Source organism: Leptodactylus fuscus, chromosome 6, assembly GCF_031893055.1.
Source record: "Leptodactylus fuscus isolate aLepFus1 chromosome 6, aLepFus1.hap2, whole genome shotgun sequence".
Classification (NCBI taxonomy): domain Eukaryota; kingdom Metazoa; phylum Chordata; class Amphibia; order Anura; family Leptodactylidae; genus Leptodactylus; species Leptodactylus fuscus.
This window is the reverse complement of record NC_134270.1, coordinates 103,147,554-103,170,608: the sequence shown is the minus strand read 5'-3', so window position 1 is coordinate 103,170,608 and position 23,055 is coordinate 103,147,554. Positions and strand designations below refer to the sequence as shown.

The following is a 23,055-nucleotide window of genomic DNA, read 5'->3' as shown; positions in this document are numbered from 1 at the left end:
AGATGAGATGTGATTGCAGTAACATGAGATGGTGGATGACCCATCCCCAGCACTAATCTTACCAGCTCCCTCTTCAGCCAGGACAGGGCGGGTCTCAGGGTCAGCTCCATAATGCAATATGTCCTACTCTGCCAGCTACCAGGGCAGAGAGCCCTGAGGGGGGGTATTATGCGCCCACTCCAGGGGCATCATGGCATCTGTAGAGGATGCAGTTACTGAACAAAACAGGGATCCTAAGACTCTCTTTAAAATTCCACAGCTGCCTAGCTGGCTAGTGTTGCCAACCCATTAAATGCCCAAACTGCAGTGGGGGCTTTAAGATGGCGATGCCTGTTAAGGACACGGTGACACTACTGTTAGGATTGTCCGACAGAGGGCGCTGTGACTCCTGTCTCCTCCCACATGGTCCATGATGGAGCCGATGTATTGGGTCATTCAATACGAGCTATAACCTAGCGCACATCTCTTAATGCAAGCCCAGCGCTGCCTGTCCAAGCTGCTGACTGCCACACTGTATATACAAGGGTGCCCCCTCTGACTGGCACTGAATGTCAGGGTCACCATGCCACAGAGCCCCCGGGTGCGCACAGGTCAGTGTCTGGGGTGGGGGATTCCAGTGTCTGCTATTATGCTCTGCCCAGCTTCTTTGTGTAGCAGTCTGGCGATCTGTGACTATAGATTACAATGAGAAGTTGCTGCTTTTTGCCTGTTGTGTGTAGTATGGTGATGTGTACTGTTGTTGTTACTCGCCTGGAGGACTCCCAGGGGTGGAGGGACCGACCACAGGGACCCTGTTACTATCACAGACAGGCAGGAATATGAATGGTACATGCAGTATGTGTATGTTATGATCTAGTCCAGGCTGGTAGTGGTATTAGCAGCAGTGCACAGTGCTGATGGGGTTGTTGTCTTATTGCAGTGTCTTGTATGCTTTGCTTTCATGCTGGGAAGTTGCAATGACTGCTTAGGTTGTGTGGTGCTGAATGGACAGCTCCTTGGCTGATCTCTATGTACTCCCTGTACTGCTGCTGCTAGGATGAGCTGGAATGTCAGGTTGCTGTCATCCTCCTGCATGCATGTCCTATCTCATGTCATGTCATTTATTACTGGAACCCTCACAGATATGCAAATACTTGTTACATTATACAATATGCAAAATAACAATACATTATAAGATGTCTGAAAAGTGATGCGGAATATAAATAAGAGGAATAAATTTAAAAAAATTGGTGTGGTACTTGGTGATATTGAGTAGATCTACAGGTCAAATGTCATCATAGATGTCATCATAGGTGTATTAACTATACTCTAGGAACACAGGGCCACAGACATGCAGATTGATATAGCTGATAGTGCATCTGCTATAAAAGAGAATACTATTTGAATGACAGCGTCCCAATTTCTCCTAGTGATTTATCTTTTTACATTAAGGATTTAGGTTTTTATTCAGATGGCCTAATGCAGACGCATCTTTGCATCTATATAACAACCACACATCCTGGTTATTTGTCCAGTAACCTGAACTCACAGCATCATTGGGAAATTCAGTCAGACCCGCCATTGGGTCAGGTTTTGTATCTGCATTATGGTCATTTGACTGAGGCCCAAAGCTAAATGTTTTGATTTTTAATACGCACTGTAATGTCCATCTGACCTCTAGCAGACTGTGTGTATGTGGCCACCATTTATGATGCTCACTTAAAGGGATATTCTAGTTTTGACAAATACGTGAATAGGTGATAAATGTGAAATCAGTTGAAGTTTAGCTGCTTTGACCACCATGGAGTGAAAGTATAGCATGCTTCGTGATCCTCTGTTCAAGATCTATCACACTGCCAAAGATGTCATATATAGCTTTAAGCTTTGTTATACAGTGCCATAAAGTGGCACTTCAAAGTGGACCTTTCACCATCTCCACCAAGTCCTTCAATAGGCACTGTTCCACTGATTTTCTCTAACACAACCATACCCCCCACACCGTTCTTGAGCAATTGGTGCAAATTAGTTTAGCAACCAATATCCAATAAAGCGCTCTACGGCCAGGTGATGGTCATGGGCAGGAGCAGATTCCAAATGCATCAGAATCAGTGAAGCAGCACTTATGAAATTAACTCATAGAGGTAGTGGAGATGGTGGAAGGTCCTGTTTAAGTGGAATGGCAGGGATCTTGTTTGACCACCATACTTTTCACGTCCTTCTGGCCAATCTTGTGGCTGGGGTGACAGGACCATGTTCTCCTGGTCAGTGGGGCACTGATCTTACTGTGATCATCTATCCAGTGAGGAGGACAGAGAGGCTGTATAGCTCTATCTCACAATACTATTCAGCTTATTTAGGCTGGAGTCTTGTGGTTGGGTTAACAGGGGACTCGGGACTATGTTCTGTCAGTCACTGATCTTACTGTTCTCACATAGAAAGTGCATAGGACAGAAGTTGTAAAGTTCTGTACTAAGGCTCAACCAACAGCCAATTTCACACTTCAGTATTAGCCAAAATCACCAAAGAGATAAAGGTATTTTCAGTTTTACAGTTTTTTCGGGGTAGGCTCCAGTGGTTTTGGCTTACAAATACTGATGCAAAATAGTAATCAGAACATTGCCTTATTTATTGCTTACAGTTCAGATGTGACTTTTTTTTATCCCCTCATGTTTTCAAGTGAAATTAACTTAGTTCTTTATAGATATATAGTTCTGGTTAACTAAAATCTTGAAAAGTCCTGATGTGGTGGACACAAGAATGTACCTATGTTACTGGCACTGGCCTAACACTGTACAGAAAGCCTCTTGCTCAGTTATTGTATGCACATTGTTTCTAAGCTATTTCTGTTCCTACCAAATTCAACAGCCTGAAAGAAGTTCTGCATGATCAGGATGAAAAGAACTAAAATCCATAAATGGCTTCTTCAAACACCTTGGAGCTAAGAGATCTCAGTCCAGGACATGGCGCAGATGACCACACTTATCATGGGAGCTCGGCTACTGTCAGAGGATTCGAGAATCCAGCCTATGAGGAGATTGGGGAGACTGCTTTTGGCCACCGCTCACAGGATGTCCAGGGTTTGAGCCCATTGTCTGAAGTAAGGGGATGGGCTGCAAAGGAGAATGGATCTCCTCATTCTGAGGACAGTCGAGAAGGAGAGTCAGGAACTCACTCTGTGGATTATGGTTTTATCTGCTCGCTGGTCTTGTTGGTCAGTGGCATAGTTCTTGTGGCTGTGGCATACACCATACCACGGGAAGTACGGGTAAGCCCTGATTCTGTATCTGCACGAGAGATGGAGAGGTTGGAACTGTATTATGCACATCTTAGCTCACACCTAGACAAGTGCATTATTGCCGGGTTAGGCTTGCTCACTTTGGGAGGGACACTACTCTCTATGCTACTAATGGTTTCTATATGTAAAGGGGAGCTGTACCGCAGAAAGAAATTCACCACAGCCAGAGGACCTAGGACCAAATACGGCTCCCTCAACTTGAGGATGAGACAAATGACTACAGAGGGTGGGCAGGTGCTGGTGGAACATGAAGTTCTTGAAATAACAAACCATGTTAACCAGCAACAACATGAGCCTTGAATGTATCAGGATCATTTACAAATACTGGAATGTGAAGGGTTAAATGTTACAGATGAGCAAATTATTCTGGTATGGTGGTATTAATGTTTAATGAGGTCAGATTATTCCTGTCCTGAGAGGTGCCTGCTGTTCCAATCTCAGGAGCGTTGAAGGGGGAAGGGTAGTGACACTGCAGAAGAGGCATAAGTCAGTCTATAGGCTGCACCCACTGTAATGGAATCACGATTTCCAGAATGTCAATATAGTTTAATTGATGTTACTTGTAGTTCCACAACAATACATCTGTTTCTGGTGTAGAATGTTCAAATAAGGAGAATGTTCAGTTTCCAATCCCCTTTACACTAACAGGCCAGATATGTGGATCTGACTTAGTAATGGTTGGAGGGGAAGAAGGTATTATTGTTCTCAAAGATTTTCTTTCTACATCAGTCAAGAGCCATTGTGGGTGGTTTTACACTACACATTTGTGTGCGATCCAGTTAAGCAGGTATAATGACCAATAGCAATTACTGCCAATGTAACGTAAGCAATTTGTCATGGTAAATTGTGCAGCATCAGAGAGGCCAAAATTTTAAGATAATTCTTTCAATTGTCAGCATAAGCATTTCACACACAGCATTCCTTAGAAAAACTGCAGTTTTTTGAGCCAAAAGCAGTAGGGGAGTTTCTATTCCTTTGAAATCCACTCCTGGCTGTACCTAAAAAAAAAAAATGCATCAAACTTTTTTTTCCCCAAAAACTGCAATGTGTGAAGTCACCCTAAGAATGAACACCTCTCCGAATGTCAGACTATATGAGCAATGTTATGAAGAAATTGTCTGTGTACAGCTACTGCCCATTTACAAACCCTATAATAATTACATTGCAACATCGGGCTACACAAAATCTCATTATAAATGCCTATTCTGCGGTAAGTTGGATTAGTACTGTAGTCATAGGTAAAATTAACCTAATGGTGATTCATTTTTACTCAACAGGGGATGCAGCATATATTTACTTTCACTAGATCGTATTGTGTTGGTGGAAAAATCTATGATTAGTAACTATAGGTTGTATAAGGACATTGTGTAATAATATCACTGAAATAAGAGTAAATAATTACATACACAGACAAAATTGTTGGTACTCATTAATTAAAGAAAAACCCGCAATGGTTACTGAAATAGCTTGAAACCAACACAATTATTAATTTTAATTTTACTTAAAATGAACTAATGAAAATCAGAAATTGCTCTTGAAATATGGATCAAAGGAAAAAAAATTATTTAAAAGAAAAAAAAAAAAAAAAAAAAGCAAAACAAATGAATCCGGCTTGGACAAAACTGATAGTACCCCTAAACCAGGGGTCTCAAACTCAATTTACACAGGGGCCGCTGGAGGTAGATTCTGGGTGAGGCTGGGCCGCTTCAAGTTTTCCACAAGCTATGCACGCCACAGCAAATTTAGCTCCGCCCAATTTTATGATGACTCCACCCATTCTTATTCATTTTTCATGTGCCCCCACACAGTATAATCCTCCTACAGTCACCCGTACACTATATGTCACATTATAATGTTCCCTTCCAACTGCCCCACAGTATTAGGTCCCTCTCCTGGTGCCCCAGTTTAAACTGGGGGAAACTAGAGGGGACATGAAACTGGGGCAGCTGGAGGGGGACATAAAACAGTGGGGGTAGTTGGAGGGGGGCAATAAATTAATGGCAGCTGAAGTGGGACATTAAACTGGGGGCAACTAGAGGGGGACATTAAACTCAGGAGGCTAGAAGCAGACATTAAACTGTAGGGGTAGGTGGACAGTGACAATAAACTGGGGACCACTAGAGGCAGACAGGTCCCCCTCCAGCTACTCCCACGGTTTACTGCCCCCTCCAGTTGTCCCCAGTTTAAGTGCCCCCCTTCATCTACCCTCAGTTTCATCTCCCCCCACCATTTCTCCCCCAGTTTGATATCCCCCTTCATTTGCCCCATTTTGTGTCCCCCCTCCATCTGTCCCCAGTTTTATGTCGTCCCTCCATCTGCCCCAGTTTCATATTCCCCTCCATCTGCCCCCAGTTTCAGATACCCTCTTCATCTGCCCTCATTTTCATGTCCCCCTTCCATCTGTGACCCCAGTTTCATGTCCCCCCCTCCATCTCTGCCCCTAGGTTACTGACACACACACACTGACAGACACACACACTCCATCTCACATTCCTCTCAGTACTACATCTCTTCATCTTTCGGCCGGCACACTAAGACACACCTCCAATAGTCACGTGACGTCTGACGTCACACACCGGTCCTTGAATCCTAAACTTCAGCAGTACTAGCTTTCCACTGATCACCCATCGCTTTTATTGCTGTTATAAGAGCGGGGGAGTGATCGGAGGAAAGTTTAACTGTTTTACTTAAACTTTCCTCCGATCACTCCCCCGCTCTTATAACAGCAATAAAAGCGATGGGTGATCAGTGGAAAGCTAGTACTGCTGAAGTTTAGGCATCAAGGACCTGTGTGTGATGTCAGACGTCACGTGACTATTGGAGGCGTGTCTTAGTGTGCCAGCCGAAAGATGACTATAGCGGGACATTCAGGGAGCTGCACGGGGGCCGCAAACTTTCATCCTGAGGGCCGCAGTTGGCCCGCGGGCCGCAAGTTTGAGACCCCTGCCCTAAACTGTATTGTGCATTGAAAATAGCATCACACATGTCTTCACACTTGTATTGAGTCTGCTCATTTACAGGGTGAAAGTAGTCAATGTACTGTTTGGTATTGTGGTGTATAACACACTCAACATGGACCAAAGAAAGCTAAGGAGATTAGAAAGAAAATTATGGACAAACGCATTAAAGGTAAAGGCTATAAGACCATCTCCAAAAGCTTGGTGTTCCTCTTAGTACAGCTGAACATATTATTCAGAAGTTTAAGCTCCACGGGACTGTAGTTAACCTCCCTGGACGTGGTCGCAAGAGGAAAATGGATGTCAAAATGTAGAGACGGATAACACAATGGTATCCAAAGAGCCCAGAACAACTTCCAAAGAAATTAGAGGTGAACTCCAAGGTCAAGGTACATCAGTGTCAGATCGCAGCATCTATCGCTGTCTTTGACAAAGTGGACTTAGTGGAAGACGACCAGGGAGGAAACCACTAGTGAAAGGATAACAAAAAAAAAAAAAAAAAGTGAGACAAAGTTGCCAAAATGCATATTGTCAAGCCACAAAGCTTCTGGGAGAAAGTCCTTTGTATAGGTGATACAAAACTGGAGTTTTTTTGACAAGGTCACATATAGCTACATGTTCGCAGATGCAAAAGAGAAGCAAACAAAATAAGTTTGTCCCTACTGTGAAACAAGGAGGAGGCTTGGTTATGTTTGTGGCTGTTTGCTGCATCTGGCACGGGGTGTCTTGAATCTGTGCAGGGTACAATGAAATCTCAAGATTATCATGGCATTCTGGAGCAACATGCGCTGCCCAGTGTCAGAAAGCTTGATCTCAGTTGCAAATCATGGGTCCTCCAACAGGATAATGACCCAAAACACACAGTTAAAAACACCCAAGAATGGCTAAGAGGAAAACATTGGAGTATTCTGAAGTGGCCTTCTATGAATCCTGATCTAAATCCTATTGAACATCTGTGAATGGAGCCGAAACAAGTCTGAAGAAAGGACCCTGAAAAACTGAGACGGGTAGAGGAGTCTTCTCCTGAGGAGGAGAGGGCCAGAAGTCTCATTGAGAGTTACAGAAATTGCTTGATTTTAAAGATTGCCTCAAACCATTGGAGGTTGTTCTTTATTTAATGAAATATACCAACAATTTTGTCAATGTCTGTATTTTGCTAAGGTTGAATCTCTAGGTGCTGAAGAGGAAATGGCTAGTTTCTTAGATTTTTTTAGGGAAGGGTTAAAGCTTGGGATATATGATGTCTTTCTCTAAGCAAAACCAATAGAATAATTGAAGTTAAACTAAATGTGACAAAATTGTGGCTAAGTTTGGACCCCCAAAAATAGGTTGAGGCAGTTTTGTTTTACCTTTTGACACTTTTTGTGCCTCACTATAAAAGGGGATGTGGCTTAAAATGTGCCACAATTTTGTGACAAACCACTGGAATAAAGTAAATCAACCAAAGTGTCAAGTGTCTAAATGTATCTAGGAAGATATGTCAAATTTATCATACAGAATGAACACTGTGATAAATATGGCACATTCTCTGCCTTCTTGGTCTAGCACTATGCTATGTTATACAAGTGCAGGGCACTAGGGGGCAATGTTTGGAAGAGAATTCTCCTCTTTGAGTGTACAAAAGTTACAAAGAGTGTCTCTTGCTCTGGAAGATCTGTCCTGAACAACTCACTGGTGTGAATGGTCACTGTGTAAAGATTCTCATCTATCCAGCTGAAGTAGAAGATGATAGTAAAATAATATTAAGTACAGTTGGTGAATAGACCCTCTCACAATATTCTGAATGTAGACACAAGGCTAGAAATGGAGCACTTTTTATAAAAGGGTGTAATGTTCCTTATTATTTCCTGCAAGGGTTATAAAAGAAGTACACCCCTGGTAAAAAGAAATCGGAACTGTGATATATTTCTGACTAGGCTTTAAGTATTTAAAAAAAAATACCGTATTTTTCGGACTATAAGGCGCACCTAGGTTTTAGAGGAGGTAAATAGGGAAAAAAAAATTTGAAGCAAAAAATGGTAAAATATTTAATATATGGGAGTTGTAGTTCTGCAACAGTTGCAAGGCCGCATTGACAGGTGACTCTTCAGCTGTACGGGGACACATAGAGCGTTTTTTTTGCAGGGTCAGATGTACTTTTTAGTTATACCATTTTAGGGAATGTCTATTGCTTAGATCACCTTTTATTTAAATCAGAGGCAAAACGATGAGAAAAACCCGGCAGGTTTAGCACTTTTGATTTTGACATTCACCGTACAGGAAAACTATTAGTAGACCGGGCATTTTCAGACACAGGGATTCCTAATATGTATGTGTTTCACAGTAATTTTCTACTTTTATATGTATTCTAGGGAAGGGAGGTGATTTAGGACTTTATTTTATTTTTTAACGCTTTTTTTTTTTTTTTTTCAACTACAGTGGGGCAAAAAAGTATTTAGTCAGTCACCAATAGTGCAAGTTCCACCACTTAAAAAGATGAGAGGCGTCTGTAATTTACATCATAGGTAGACCTCAACTATGAGAGACAAAATGAGAAAACAAATCCAGAAAATCACATTGTCTGATTTTGTAAGAATTTATTTGCAAATTATGGAGGAAAATAAGTATTTGGTCGGTAACAAAATTTCATCTCAATACTTTGTTATATATCCTTTGTTGGCAATGACAGAGGTCAAACGTTTTCTGTAAGTCTTCACAAGGTTGGCACACACTGTTGTTGGTATGTTGGCCCATTCCTCCATGCAGATCTCCTCTAGAGCAGTGATGTTTCAGGGCTGTCGCTTGGCAACACGGACTTTCAACTCCCTCCAAAGGTTTTCTATAGGGTTGAGATCTGGAGACTGGCTAGGCCATTCCAGGACCTTGAAATGCTTGTTACAAAGCCACTTCTTCGTTGCCCTGGCGGTGTGCTTTGGATCATTGTCATGTTGAAAGACCCAGCCACGTTTCATCTTCAATGCCCTTGCTGATGGAAGGAGGTTTGCACTCAAAATCTCACGATACATGGCCCCATTCATTCTTTCATGTACCCGGATCAGTCGTCCTGGCCCCTTTGCAGAGAAACAGCCCCAAAGCATGATGTTTCCACCCCCATGCTTTACAGTAGGTATGGTGTTTGATGAATGCAACTCAGTATTCTTTTTCCTCCAAACACGAAAAGTTGTGTTTCTACCAAACTGTTCCAGTTTGGTTTCATCAGACCATAGGACATTCTCCCAATACTCTTCTGGATCATCCAAATGCTCTCTAGCAAACTTCAGACGGGCCCGGACATGTACTGGCTTAAGCAGTGGGACACGCCTGGCACTGCAGGATTTGAGTCCCTGGTGGCGTAGTACCTACTGATGGTAGGCTTTGTTACATTGGTCTCAGCTCTCTGCAGTTCATTCACTAGGTCCCCCCGCGTGGTTCTGGGATTTTTGCTCATCGTTCTTGTGATCATTTTGACCCCATGGGGTGAGATTTTGCGTGGAGCCCCAGATCGAGTTAGATTATCAGTGGTCTTGTATGTCTTCCATTTTCTAATTATTGCTCCCACAGTTGAGTTCTTCAATCCAAGCTGGTTGCCTATTGCAGATTCAGTCTTCCCAGCCTGGTGCAGGGCTACAATTTTGTTTCTGGTGTCCATTGACAGCTCTTTGGTCTTCACCATAGTGGAGTTTGGAGTCTGACTGTTTGAGGGTGTACACAGGTGTCTCTTTATACTGATAAGTTTAAACAGGTACCATTACTACAGGTAATGAGTGGAGGAAAGAGGAGACTCAAAGAAGAAGTTACAGGTCTGTGAGAGCCAGAAATCTGGATTGTTTGTAGGTGACCAAATAGTTATTTTCCACCTTAATTTGCAAATAAATTCTTACAAAATTAGACAATGTGATTTTCTGGATTTGTTTTCTCATTTTGTCTCTCATAGTTAAGGTCTACCTATGATGTAGATTACAGATGCCTCTCATCTTTTTAAGTGGTGGAACTTGCACTATTGGTGACTGACTAAATACTTTTTTGCCCCACTGTATTTATTAGCCCCCCCTAGGGGACTTGAACCTGCAATCATTTGATTGCAAGCCCCATAGACGGCAATGCAACTGTATTATAGTCTATGGAAGATTCTATACATTACTATTGTGGGTGGTCATGGACCAGCCGCAATAGTAATATAGCAGTGACAGGCTTGGGAGCCTTCAGTAGAACACCAGAACAGGTCGGCTCCTACGATATTGCCACGCGGGAGCCGGCCTGCAACTTTACAGGTATGGGGCTGGTGGGGACCCGATTGCTATGGTGGCCGCTCTGCAGCAGAGCAGCCGCCATTACAGACTCAGCACCCGCTGTAATAGAACGGCGGATGCCGGGGAAGTTTATAGGACACTGACACAGGTGCCGGGCCTTTGGCATCGCTACACTCCTGTCCTGCAGGAAGCCAGCAGCGGCAGGAGTGTGGCTATGCCGCACACATTCAGACTATAAGACACACCCTCATTTTCCCCCAAAATTTTTGGGGAAAAAAGTGCGTCTTATAGTCTGAAAAATACGGTATGTAATTTTTTTTTTTGTTTTGCTGAGGGTGACTAGTGCATTGAATGTGACAATGACAACATAAGGTACTGTTTGCATCACCTTTTGTTCCTGGGTTTGATGTATACATTTAACTCAGAGGAATATGCTTAGGTACCTTGTTCATATACAAATATATGCGTAATTTAGAACAAAATAAGATGTGCACAGGGCCTAACTTGTAAGGCTAGGATCAGGTGAAGATGAATCATATAGAGGCGCAAAGATGGAATTACTGTCACACCAACAACTAATAATGTGAATTCTACTGATTTATTCATTGCCAAGTTCACAAACCATGAATAACAGCAGAAGCAATACAATCTGAAGTAAGATACATAGCAAGGAGACATTGAAGGACATATATCCAGGGCAAGATCAGGAAGCACTCTCACCATGTGTCACTGTCAGTAGTATTTACATGAATACACGTCTCATTCCACCAGCACCATACATCAGAGAAACATGCCAAGGATTCTCTGCCATTGTGTCTTGTTACAGATTTATATTAAAAAAAGAAAAGCTGAATAATACCGCTGTTGTTGTGTTGTTATTTCACATAAAAACCTTACAGTCTATAGCTTATAACAGTGCTGGGACGGTGGCTGATATCAGTCACACAATATGGGTATAAAGGTCTCTGGAGGTTCTCAGCACTGAGAATAAGTGATAGAAGGGGTGTTCGTGGGGGGCACGGAGGGTGCTTCATGTCACTGAAGAATACTATAGACAGTCTTCTTACACGAAATGACTGGTAACAGATAAAAGTAGATTATGGTATACTGTACTGTATGTGGTGAGAAGACGGACTGTAGGATTGCCTCGTGCTTCCACCAGCATTTTTGGTACAATTGTTTTCAGCTAAGGATATGCAGAACTAACTTATACCAAATGAAGTTGTCCCATTTGTTAAGAGGCACTGAAGTGATGTCACGCACGTAGCAGCAATGAAGTAGCCAGGTTTAGTATGATGCCTGGGGGTCTAGTTTATTGTGCTACAAAACAGAAAGAGGCAAAGGAACATCCTTGTTATGCTCTATATAGACTCAAATGACCAAACAACATGTAAAGTGCAACTCTAGCTCAATGGCCACTGTGGTGTATCACATGAACATGTCATCATATCCTGGGGGTGGCATATGATCAGGATCTGGCCTGTGAAAGAAAACAGACATTAATAGCTTGTATACTACTGACACCTCAACTCATACCGCATAAACAAATGGCTTATCCTTACTATACTCACCCAGGACGGCCAGAACCAATAGGCCCAAAGGGATCAAAACGTGCACCAGGAGGCACTGCTCCAGGAGGAAGGCCACCTAATGGATCAGGCCTGGGTCTGGTGCGGCCAGCATGGAATGGATCCATTATCATACCTCCAGAGCGTCCCCTAGAGAAAGACAGTAAGAGTTGGCTGTATGTATTATACATACATATTATACTTACTACAGTTAATCAGTCACTGGTTGCAATAATCGCTTCATGACATATCCATAAGAGGTAACCCAGAGGTGTATCTATCAGGGAGCTAGGGGAGGAAGAATGCATGGCAGGGGAGATTTTGATTCTTGCAAACAAGCACAGATATTTCATCTGCATCTCCAGGACACCGATACAGTTGAAATAAAAAGTAGAGCAGGAAAAACAGCTTCCTGCTCTACCATTCTGTAACCTGGAGGCTGCAGTCCTGTGGGAGTTTGTGGCCTCCAGATGTCCTGGCAACCGCTGTCCTGACCGAGGGCGCGATGACATCACTGCATTACTTCTCCTGAGCCGGGAAGCTGAAGGTGTGTGAAGAGGGTTGCAAAGAAGTGACATTGGCAAGACAAGTGCATCGGGGATTGAAGGCAGGTAAGTATTTTTAATTATTTTTTTGATTGACATTGGCAGGCAGCATTTATGTAAGGGGGCATTAACTTATGGAGTATATATATATATATATATATATATATATATATATATACAGAGCAGCGGTAATGTCAACAAGACCGTGGACAGCCAAACAATGTATACTGCTAAGTGTAATGATTGGCTCTAGTGGTTTCTGCTGCAGCTGCTCCGTATACAGACAAATAAAGGTGCCAGATGGGCCAGCACAGGAACAGAATGGACAGTGCATTTTTTTTTTTTTAATTCTCTAACCCTCCCCTGCTGCATTAATTAAAATGTTTCACCCTGGACAACGTCAAAAAGGGCACACATTTAAAGATACATGCAGGGGTATTATTCATTTAGAGGGGATTTTCATATAATTGGGGTAGTAGCAGGATGGGGACTTTGTGTAGGTGAGCATAATATGGGTCAGGTGCCTGGAGAAGTGAGGAACCAAAGATGTCTGTGCTATAAACTTTAGAGAGAGAAGTCACAGCTGGATGAAGTGGTCATGGTGGTCCAAAGGGAAGAAATGATAAATGTGAAAGATTAGTCAGAGACGTCACCTGTTAGCCTCTAAATGTAACACTGTATTCACCTAAATAGCACAGCGTTGGATGCCAGAAGATTAGGAGAACATGAAGATGAGCTCAATTAACTAAGGGGTGGCAAGAGGTTATGACGCGGGGAAGCTCAAAGCACAAGGGGAACGCCCTCTGTGCTCCGTGTGCGTAATTTTCTTAAACAGATTTTTACAGAAACGGCGGGGAGAAGAAAATGGTAGGAGTAGAATAGTGTTTTTAAAGACTATTCCAATGTGCTATTAGTTCAAAAGGTGATTTCTTAGTGATAGACTCCCATTAAGATTTTATTTCTGTTTTGGCCAAGGCAACAGGAGTACAGGGATATAAGTGTATAGCGTCTAGTGTGTTTCTAGGAGATTCAGTTTTATACTACTCTTCCTTTCCTCCTGCTTGTAAAAACTGACAGCAAGAAACCTACAAACAGGAGACAAGCCAAAACTGCATCACATAGCAATACACTTTTGAGACTTAAGTGTGATTTCCGGGACAGAAGTTCTGTTCCATTGATCTATGATATTTCGAATAGCACGCACCCATAAGGATGAATGGAAGCGCCCGGCCGCTTAAACCCCTGCTTGCCGGCTGCGTCCATTCATTCCTATGGGTGTGTGCTATTCAAAACAGGAGTTTCGAATAGTACTCGCTCATCTCTAATCATCACCATAAACAAGTATATACAAGGTATACACAAAATCCGCTAGATTGTTCTTTAATAATAGTATATGCTGCTCTGTATAGGCAAAAGGAATTGCTGGAGTGCTTTTCAAAGTACATCTCTTATATTTATTTATTCTGGATATACTTGCTTTGATGGCTCAGCAATGGATATCTGTGCGTAGACGGAATCTGCACTATTCTTACACATACAAACACATGGGCCTGAGGAACTCACCCCAGTGGGTCTAGGTCTGCTGCTCCATATGGAAAGTGCCCAGGAGGGTCTATCCTAGACAAGAGAAGTAAGAGAGATTTATAGGTGATACTCAAAACAAGGCAAGAAGAAATGAGCTAGGAGAACAAAGTGAACACATACCAGGGATGGCGATGTGATGTCGGAGCCCTGGTGGGAACTCTAAGTGGGTCATCATCCACAGCTCTCTCCCTTGTGCTCTCAGATGTAACATTTTCCTTTTTAGAGCCAAGTAAAGGGGATAAAAGCTTTGCTTCTAACTGGCGCTTCAACTCCACAGGATTTTTATAGATGCTATGAAAGGACAGGAGAACATATTAACCACAAATCATCAAATTACCAGACCGTTCAGACATAATTAAAGGGGTTTAGGATTTTGCATCCATTTGTAATGCATTTAAAATGCTAAAAAAATATAGTTAACTTTGCAAACAGTCAATTGACATCTTTGTGTAAACAGCTTTTCTGCAGACCTATGAGTCTCCACAGACTACAACTAAATCCTTTGTAGTCTGATCCTACAGTCGGGGTCTTTCTTCACTCCCCTGCTCTCTACTTTTCTTACACTGAACTGACCTGTGGTACTGCTGTAGGTGGCTGCTGTCTATGAAGTCCTCAATGTTCAGTGTGACATCAGAAGTTTTCTCAGACTGCAGGTCCTGCAAGGAGTAAAGAAAGGATTTTCTCTAATTCTATATGAAGCAGTGTTTCCCTTATTACTATGTGTAGTATATGGAGAGAACACAGACCAAAAACAACAAATTCTTGCCATGTTGGCATAGATATGTTGGCAAAGATTTTAATTCTGGTGTATAGCACCACCCGAAATGTGCCAAAGTGGGAGCCTCCTAAAAATTCTGTCACATCCTAAGCCAGTAGAGGAATTTATTAAAGCTATGTTAACATCAGTATTCGGAGATTCTAGGCCACGGTTTGCCTAAAATCACTGGATTGTGAACTGCAAACACAAATCACTCCATCACTTTCAATTTAAAGACAACATGTACTCAAAAATAGACACAAAGAGTCCGGTGGACCCTATTATAATCAATGGGATCCCTCGGACTCCATATGCATCTGTTAATTTTGCGGCCAATTTGTCTGTTGTCCTAGTCCATCAGAGGACCAGAACAACGGACACTCCGACACAGGTGTGAATTAAATCAAATTGGTGTGGCAAATACCATTCTTAATAGTTTCCTCCCATAATGCATTATTATAGCATAGCAGTGTATATATGAATTCATGTAGGCTTACCATGGCATTGACTATCAGGGTGCCATCCACAGTGAGTGCCTTGAGTAGGATCTGTGTTGTCTCATGTCCATAGCGCAACGTGTATAACTCCTTGTTGTTAGCCCATCCATCTGGAAGCCGCTCTGTGCCGATCTCCTGAGCTCCAGCCTGCAGGTGAAAGAAGCTGTGGAGATGGGTGGGCACATCATGTAAGAATCTGCACTGAAAAGCAGCTACAAATGTCCACTGACATCTACAGTCACACAGGACGGAGGGGAAAAGCAATGGCCCAGGGGCCGAACATATACACAGGCGGTATTTAACTAGAAGGGAGTAAATGCTACTTATACACATGGAGGGGCTAGTAATATGTATGTAGATAGATGGCAGAGTTATGTACAACCAGGCAGGGGGGACATGGCTATTATAAGCAGATAGAGCAGGTGTCCATACATATACAGAACGTAAAGACATAAAATAAATGTAAAAAAAATCATGTAGAAAATGTCCTCAATAAAAACATTTAAGCATCCAGGGGTGACAGCAACTCATAGGAAGGAGACAGCAGTTCAGCCCATTATAGGCAGGCAGGGGCGACAGCTACTCATAGGAATAAGACAGCAGTACAGCCCATTATAGGTAGGCAGGGGTGACAGCTACTCATAGGAAGGAGACAGCAGTGCAGCCCATTATAGGTAGGCAGGGGTGACAGCTACTCATAGGAAGGAGACAGCAGTACAGCCCATTATAGGTAGGCAGGGGTGACAGCTACTCATAGGAAGGAGACAGCAGTACAGCCCATTATAGGTAGGCAGGGGTGACAGCTACTCATAGGAAGGAGACAGCAGTGCAGCCCATTATAGGTAGGCAGGGGTGACAGCTACTCATAGGAAGGAGACAGCAGTACAGCCCATTATAGGTAGGCAGGGGTGACAGCTACTCATAGGAAGGAGACAGCAGTACAGCCCATTATAGGCAGGCAGGGGTGACAGCTACTCATAGGAAGGAGACAGCAGTGCAGCCCATTATAGGCAGGCAGGGGTGACAGCTACTCATAGGAAGGAGACAGCAGTGCAGCCCATTATAGGTAGGCAGGGGTGACAGCTACTCATAGGAAGGAGACAGCAGTGCAGCCCATTATAGGCAGGCAGGGGTGACAGCTACTCATAGGAAGGAGACAGCAGTGCAGCCCATTATAGGCAGGCAGGGGTGACAGCTACTCATAGGAAGGAGACAGCAGTGCAGCCCATTATAGGTAGGCAGGGGTGACAGCTACTCATAGGAAGGAGACAGCAGTGCAGCCCATTATAGGTAGGCAGGGGTGACAGCTACTCATAGGAAGGAGACAGCAGTGCAGCCCATTATAGGTAGGCAGGGGTGACAGCTACTCATAGGAAGGAGACAGCAGTGCATCCCATTATAGGTAGGCAGGGGTGACAGCAACTCATAGGAAGGAGACAGCAGTGTAGCCCATTATAGGTAGGCAGGGGTGACAGCTACTCATAGGAAGGAGACAGCAGTGTAGCCCATTATAGGTAGGCAGGGGTGACAGCTACTCATGGGAAGCAGACAGCAGTGCAGCCCATTACAGGCAGGCAGGGGTGACAGCTACTCATGGGAAGGAGACAGCAGTGCAGCCCATTATAGGTAGGCAGGGGTGACAGCTACTCAATAGGAAGGAGACAGCAGTGCATCCCATTATAGGTAGGCAGGGGTGACAGCTACTCATAGGAAGGAGACAGCAGTGTAGCCCATTATAGGTAGGCAGGGGTGACAGCTACTCATAGGAAGGAGACAGCAGTACAGCCCATTATAGGTAGGCAGGGGTGACAGCTACTCATAGGAAGGAGACAGCAGTGCAGCCCATTATAGGTAGGCAGGGGTGACAGCTACTCATAGGAAGGAGACAGCAGTGCATCCCATTATAGGTAGGCAGGGGTGACAGCTACTTATAGGAAGGAGACAGCAGTACAGCCCACTATAGGTAGGCAGGGGTGACAGCTACTTATAGGAAGGAGACATCAGTGCAGCCCATTATAGGTAGGCAGGGGTGACAGCTACTCATAGGAAGGAGACAGCAGTGCAGCCCATTATAGGTAGGCAGGGGTGACAGCTACTCATAGGAAGGAGACAGCAGTGCATCCCATTATAGGTAGGCAGGGGTGACAGCTACTCATAGGAAGGAGACAGCAGTGCAGCCCATTACAGGCAGGCAGGGGTGACAGCTACTCATAGGAAGGAGACAGCAGTGCATCCCATTATAGGTAGGCAGGGGTGACAGCTACTCATAGGAATAAGACAGCAGTGCAGCCCACTATAGGTAGGCAGGGGTGACAGCTACTCATAGGAAGGAGACAGCAGTACAGCCCATTATAGGCAGGCAGGGGTGACAGCTACTCATAGGAAGGAGACAGCAGTGCAGCCCATTATAGGTAAGCAGGGGTGACAGCTACTCATAGGAAGGAGACAGCAGTGCAGCCCATTATAGGTAGGCAGGGGTGACAGCTACTCATAGGAAGGAGACAGCAGTGCAGCCCATTATAGGTAGGCAGGGGTGACAGCTACTCATAGGAAGGAGACAGCAGTGCAGCCCATTATAGGTAGGCAGGGGTGACAGCTACTTATAGGAAGGAGACAGAAGTGCAGCCCATTATAGGTAGGCAGGGGTGACAGCTACTTATAGGAAGGAGACAGCAGTGCAGCCCATTATAGGTAGGCAGGGGTGACAGCTACTCATAGGAAGGAGACAGCAGTGCAGCCCATTATAGGTAGGCAGGGGTGACAGCTACTTATAGGAAGGAGACAGCAGTGCAGCCCATTATAGCTAGGCAGGGGTGACAGCTACTCATAGGAAGGAGACAGCAGTGCAGCCCATTATAGGTAGGCAGGGGTGACAGCTACTCATAGGAAGGAGACAGCAGTACAGCCCATTATAGGCAGGCAGGGGTGACAGCTACTCATAGGAAGGAGACAGCAGTGCAGCCCATTATAGCTAGGCAGGGGTGACAGCTACTCATAGGAAGGAGACAGCAGTACAGCCCATTATAGGTAGGCAGGGGTGACAGCTACTCATAGGAAGGAGACAGCAGTGCAGCCCATTATAGGTAGGCAGGGGTGACAGCTACTCATAGGAAGGAGACAGCAGTGCAGCCCATTATAGGTAGGCAGGGGCGACAGCTACTCATAGGAATAAGACAGCAGTGCAGCCCACTATAGGTAGGCAGGGGTGACAGCTACTCATAGGAAGGAGACAGCAGTACAGCCCATTATAGGCAGGCAGGGGTGACAGCTACTTATAGGAAGGAGACAGCAGTGCAGCCCATTATAGGTAGGCAGGGGTGACAGCTACTCATAGGAAGGAGACAGCAGTGAAGCCCATTACAGGCAGGCAGGGGTGACAGCTACTCATTGGAAGGAGACAGCAGTGCAGCCCATTATAGGCAGGCAGGGGTGACAGCTACTCATAGGAAGGAGACAGCAGTGCAGCCCATTATAGGCAGGCAGGGGTGACAGCTACTTATAGGAAGGAGACAGCAGTGCAGCCCATTATAGGTAGGCAGGGGTGACAGCTACTCATAGGAATAAGACAGCAGTGCAGCCCATTATAGGTAGGCAGGGGTGACAGCTACTCATAGGAATAAGACAGCAGTGCAGCCCACTATAGGTAGGCAGGGGTGACAGCTACTCATAGGAAGGAGACAGCAGTACAGCCCATTATAGGCAGGCAGGCAGGGGTGACAGCTACTTATAGGAAGGAGACAGCAGTGCAGCCCATTATAGGCAGGCAGGGGTGACAGCTACTCATAGGAAGGAGACAGCAGTGCAGCCCATTATAGGTAGGCAGGGGTGACAGCTACTCATAGGAAGGAGACAGCAGTACAGCCCATTATAGGTAGGCAGGGGTGACAGCTACTCATAGGAAGGAGACAGCAGTACAGCCCATTACAGGTAGGCAGGGGTGACAGCTACTCATAGGAAGGAGACAGCAGTACAGCCCATTATAGGCAGGCAGGGGTGACAGCTACTCATAGGAAGGAGACAGCAGTGCAGCCCATTATAGGTAGGCAGGGGTGACAGCTACTCATAGGAAGGAGACAGCAGTGCAGCCCATTATAGGTAGGCAGGGGTGACAGCTACTCATAGGAAGGAGACAGCAGTGCAGCCCATTATAGGTAGGCAGGGGTGACAGCTACTCATAGGAAGGAGACAGCAGTGCAGCCCATTACAGGCAGGCAGGGGTGACAGCAACTCATAGGAAGGAGACAGCAGTGCAGCCCATTACAGGCAGGCAGGGGTGACAGCTACTCATGGGAAGCAGACAGCAGTGCAGCCGATTGCAGGCAGGCAGGAAAACACCATTCCATGTAGGCAGGCAGCACATTATAGGCAGGCAGTTACATACAAACAGGCAGGGGTAACACTATTCTATGTAGGCAGACTGTACAGACAGCGTTGTATTTCCTGTGTACAAGCAGGCAGAGGCTGCACCATCACTTACCTGCTCGCCTATGCCATAGCAGCGGAAGCCATGGTTAATCATCTCCCAGTGGATGAAACAGACGAGCGGGTCCTGAGGTTTAGTGATCTCAGACGAAACCAGCCCAAACAACAGTTCTAAGCCGGGGGACGCCATGTTTGCGGATAGTGGCAACCTACAGTTCCGGGATCACAAAGACCCGAGGAAATGGTTCCGTGTGCAGTTCTTAACATGGCCAATAGATGTCACTAGATATCCCTGACTGACTGACTCCGTCCTAGCGCAGTGCTGCTGTTCTGTGTGTACGACGCCACTAGATGCCGCTAGAGAGCCGAGCAGTTCCGAGCACAGCACAATGCAGTGTTGTGAATCAATACAGGAAACCACAAAGGAGAGATGAGGAAGATAAAGGAATATTCATGGTGAGGAGACTTGGGCTTGTTTTGAGTCATGCAAGAATTTCTACTTCACTATTTGGTTTAAAAAATACTAATACATTTCCCTTTGCATGCCAATAAAGAAATGCTATTACTCAGTAATGGAAGACAGCAATATAAGGCGTAGTTCACACCTACAATGTCCTAAAATATTCCTTCATGCAGGACTTTTTGCTCAGTCAGTTTCAGTGTTAAAATGACGGACCAGAACAATGAATAGGATAGTGTTAATTTAACTTAAAGGGTTGTTCAGGATATTTTTTTATTATAGGCGGGTGAAGGTGAAATTTTTTTTTAAAAAAACATACTCACCTGTCCCGATGCTCCGGTGCCTCCCAGTGTGGTCCGGTCCTGGTCCGGTACTGCAGCTCCTGTGTTTTCTTCTGGAGGAAGTTCCCGCTGCATGTGACCACTGAGACCAAACATCGGCCTCCGTGAAGGACGCGGGATGTCACTACCTATAACATCATGTGTCCTTTCCTTAAGCGGCCTAAGGAAAGGGACATGGGATGTCACAGCCGGCGGGGACTTCCGGCAAAACAAGTGGAGGAACAGGACCGTCCTGCTTTGGGACACTCTGGAGCACTGAGGACAGGTAACGCTGGGTTCACACCAGCGCCTGAACTCCGTTTTCAGGTTTCCGTCTTCTGCATACAGAAGACGGAAACCTGTCATGCCGTGAGCGCTGGTGAGCATTTTATGCTCTCCGCTGTGAAACCGTTTTTTTTAAAACCGGACACAGAGTACTGCATGTCCGACTCTGTGTCCGGTTTAAAAAAACCGGCTTCACACAGCTGGAGACTTTTCAAGCCCATTCAAATGAATGGGCTTGAAACATGCCGGCAGGTCTCCGTCTCCTGCACCTGTTTTGTGAAGGAGACAGAAACCTGCAGAACGGAGTACAGGCACAGATGTGAATGAGCCCTATATATGGATTTAATTTTTACACCTTTCTTTCCCTCATATAAAAGCCTTTTTTAAAAAAAAAACCTTTTTAAGCCTGATCTAGGCAATAGGTATGCATTGCAATGGTGATTTTATCCCCTATCATTTAGGACAGGGCCACACATGGTATAAACACCACAGTTTGGCTGTGGCAGAAATGCCGCTACAAAAAAGGCGGCGTTTTACAGTTACCAGCAAATCCCATCCACATATTGCAGAAAAGTACGAGACTTCCAAATCCATGTCATTTATATCTACAGAAATGCTGGCGGTTTCCCTATAGGTAAGGGGGTGTTCACACTACCGTCGGTGTCCGACATGTAGTGTCCGCTCCTAGTGTCCGCTCAAAATCTGTCACGGACACTAGGAGCGGACACTAGATGTGTCCGTGACACCTGTCATTCACTTTAATGGGCATCGGGTGCGTTCAGAGGAACCCTGCATGCAGGGTTTTTCTGTCCGCTTGAGAAGTCGGACATCTTCTCTTGCGGACAGGGAAGGACGGGCACAGAGTGCAAAAGAACGCACCCGATGCCCATTAAAGTGAATGACAGGTGTCACGGACACATCTAGTGTCCGTGACAGATTTTGAGCGGACACTAGGAGCGGACACTACATGTCGGACACCGACGGTAGTGTGAACGCTCCCTAAAATGAAAACAGAAAGTCCACATAGGAAACCTTTACACACTTTCTGTAACAAACTCTGTGGGAAAAACCTCCATGCGTTTCTACCACAGTTTTTCCAACAGCGATTTTTCGCTACAGTCCGCTACATGGGGCCTTAGCCTTAGAAGGTTTTTCTGTATAAGTGCCTCGTACAGATCTCCTACAATAAAAGGAGATATCAGGTAACAGGTACCTTTGAAGTGATACTCTAGTGTTTCTTGTTTGTTTTTTTCCAGCTATTCAAGGTAGTCATTGAAGTATGTTAAAATCTCCTATTACTGATGTGGTCACCCATATCTAGTATTTGTTCCCATGCCTGGTACCTGTCACCCATGTCTATTTCTTGAACATTACATAATTCATTTTACAATATTAGGACTGTAGACTATGAAGTAGATAGGTCCTGAACGCTGCAACAACTGGAGAGGTAAAAGGGGCATGGAGACAACTATGGGCAGTATGCAGGGACATTTTAACACATTGGTGGGCCCAGTGCAAAGGTTTCATAACTGAACAACCCCCCACCCCATCACCACCACCTAAACATACCTGACCCACCCATATTAAAATCGCCCCCACATAGTATAATTCCTTGTTACCGGTCCCATACCAGGGGCGTAACTACCGTGGTAGCAGTGGAGGCAGCTGCCACAGGGCTCGGGATACTAGGGGGCCTGGTGACAGCTGCTACCGCTGTGGATTTTTTTTTTTTTTTTAATAGGCCGTTACCTGCTGGTGTAACTCCATCACATAACGGGCCCTATTTACTGCAGCCCCGGGGGCTGCCTGAAGATGGAGAGGAGCTGCCTCCTCCACAGTCCATCTTTTAACAGTAGTAAAGTCAGCAATTGCTACCTTTACTACTGCACCCAAGCAGGGGCTGCCTGCTGTCCGGGCCCCTGCTGCCTCCCAGCACTTGCATAGTGACAGCGGGCAGGAGAAATCTCCTGCCTGCTGTCTCCAGGCCCTGTGCCGGCATCTATACTAGTAGATTGAAGGACCTGAGGCATGACGTCATCAAAGGTCCTTTAATCTACTAACATAGACTCAGTGTCGTTTGTGGGCGGAGCTACCCGGATTGTACAGGTCAGTGTACAATGGGGGGAATGGGTTATAGGCTGTGAGGAAGAGGGGTAC

At 45.0% G+C, this 23,055-nt stretch overlaps 2 protein-coding genes across 2 annotated transcripts; one reads left to right on the top strand and one right to left on the bottom strand.

The window, feature by feature from the left end:
• The first annotated feature begins 289 nt into the window (after window positions 1–289).
• On the top strand, window positions 290–4,205 carry TMEM74B (transmembrane protein 74B). Its single transcript, XM_075278624.1, has 2 exons — window positions 290–590; window positions 2,845–4,205. Exon 2 carries the CDS (start codon window positions 2,894–2,896, stop codon window positions 3,572–3,574), a length of 681 nt encoding a protein of 226 aa, XP_075134725.1. The 5' UTR covers window positions 290–590; window positions 2,845–2,893; the 3' UTR covers window positions 3,575–4,205.
• Window positions 4,206–10,930: 6,725 nt separating this feature from the next.
• PSMF1 (proteasome inhibitor subunit 1) lies at window positions 10,931–20,064 on the bottom strand. Its single transcript, XM_075276896.1, has 7 exons — window positions 19,889–20,064; window positions 15,412–15,558; window positions 14,731–14,813; window positions 14,278–14,448; window positions 14,137–14,190; window positions 12,032–12,178; window positions 10,931–11,940 (listed from the first exon to the last, which is right to left on the bottom strand). The coding sequence occupies exons 1-7, from the start codon at window positions 20,021–20,023 to the stop codon at window positions 11,889–11,891; spliced, it is 789 nt and encodes a 262-aa protein (XP_075132997.1). The 5' UTR covers window positions 20,024–20,064; the 3' UTR covers window positions 10,931–11,888.
• Between the last annotated feature and the right edge of the window lie 2,991 nt (window positions 20,065–23,055).

What these genes read in the sequence shown, in the direction of transcription:
- TMEM74B (XM_075278624.1), top strand. Translation starts at nt 2,894, where the DNA reads ATGGCTTCTTCAAACACCTTGGAGCTAAGAGATCTCAGTCCAGGACAT.
- PSMF1 (XM_075276896.1), bottom strand. Translation starts at nt 20,023, where the DNA reads ATGGCGTCCCCCGGCTTAGAACTGTTGTTTGGGCTGGTTTCGTCTGAG. An exon ending in ACATCACATCGCCATCCCTG is followed by an intron (nt 14,191 to 14,277) that starts GTATGTGTTCAC and finishes TCTCTTGTCTAG; the next exon opens with GATAGACCCTCCTGGGCACT. An exon ending in GCAGACCTAGACCCACTGGG is followed by an intron (nt 12,179 to 14,136) that starts GTGAGTTCCTCA and finishes GTCTTTCTCTAG; the next exon opens with GGGACGCTCTGGAGGTATGA.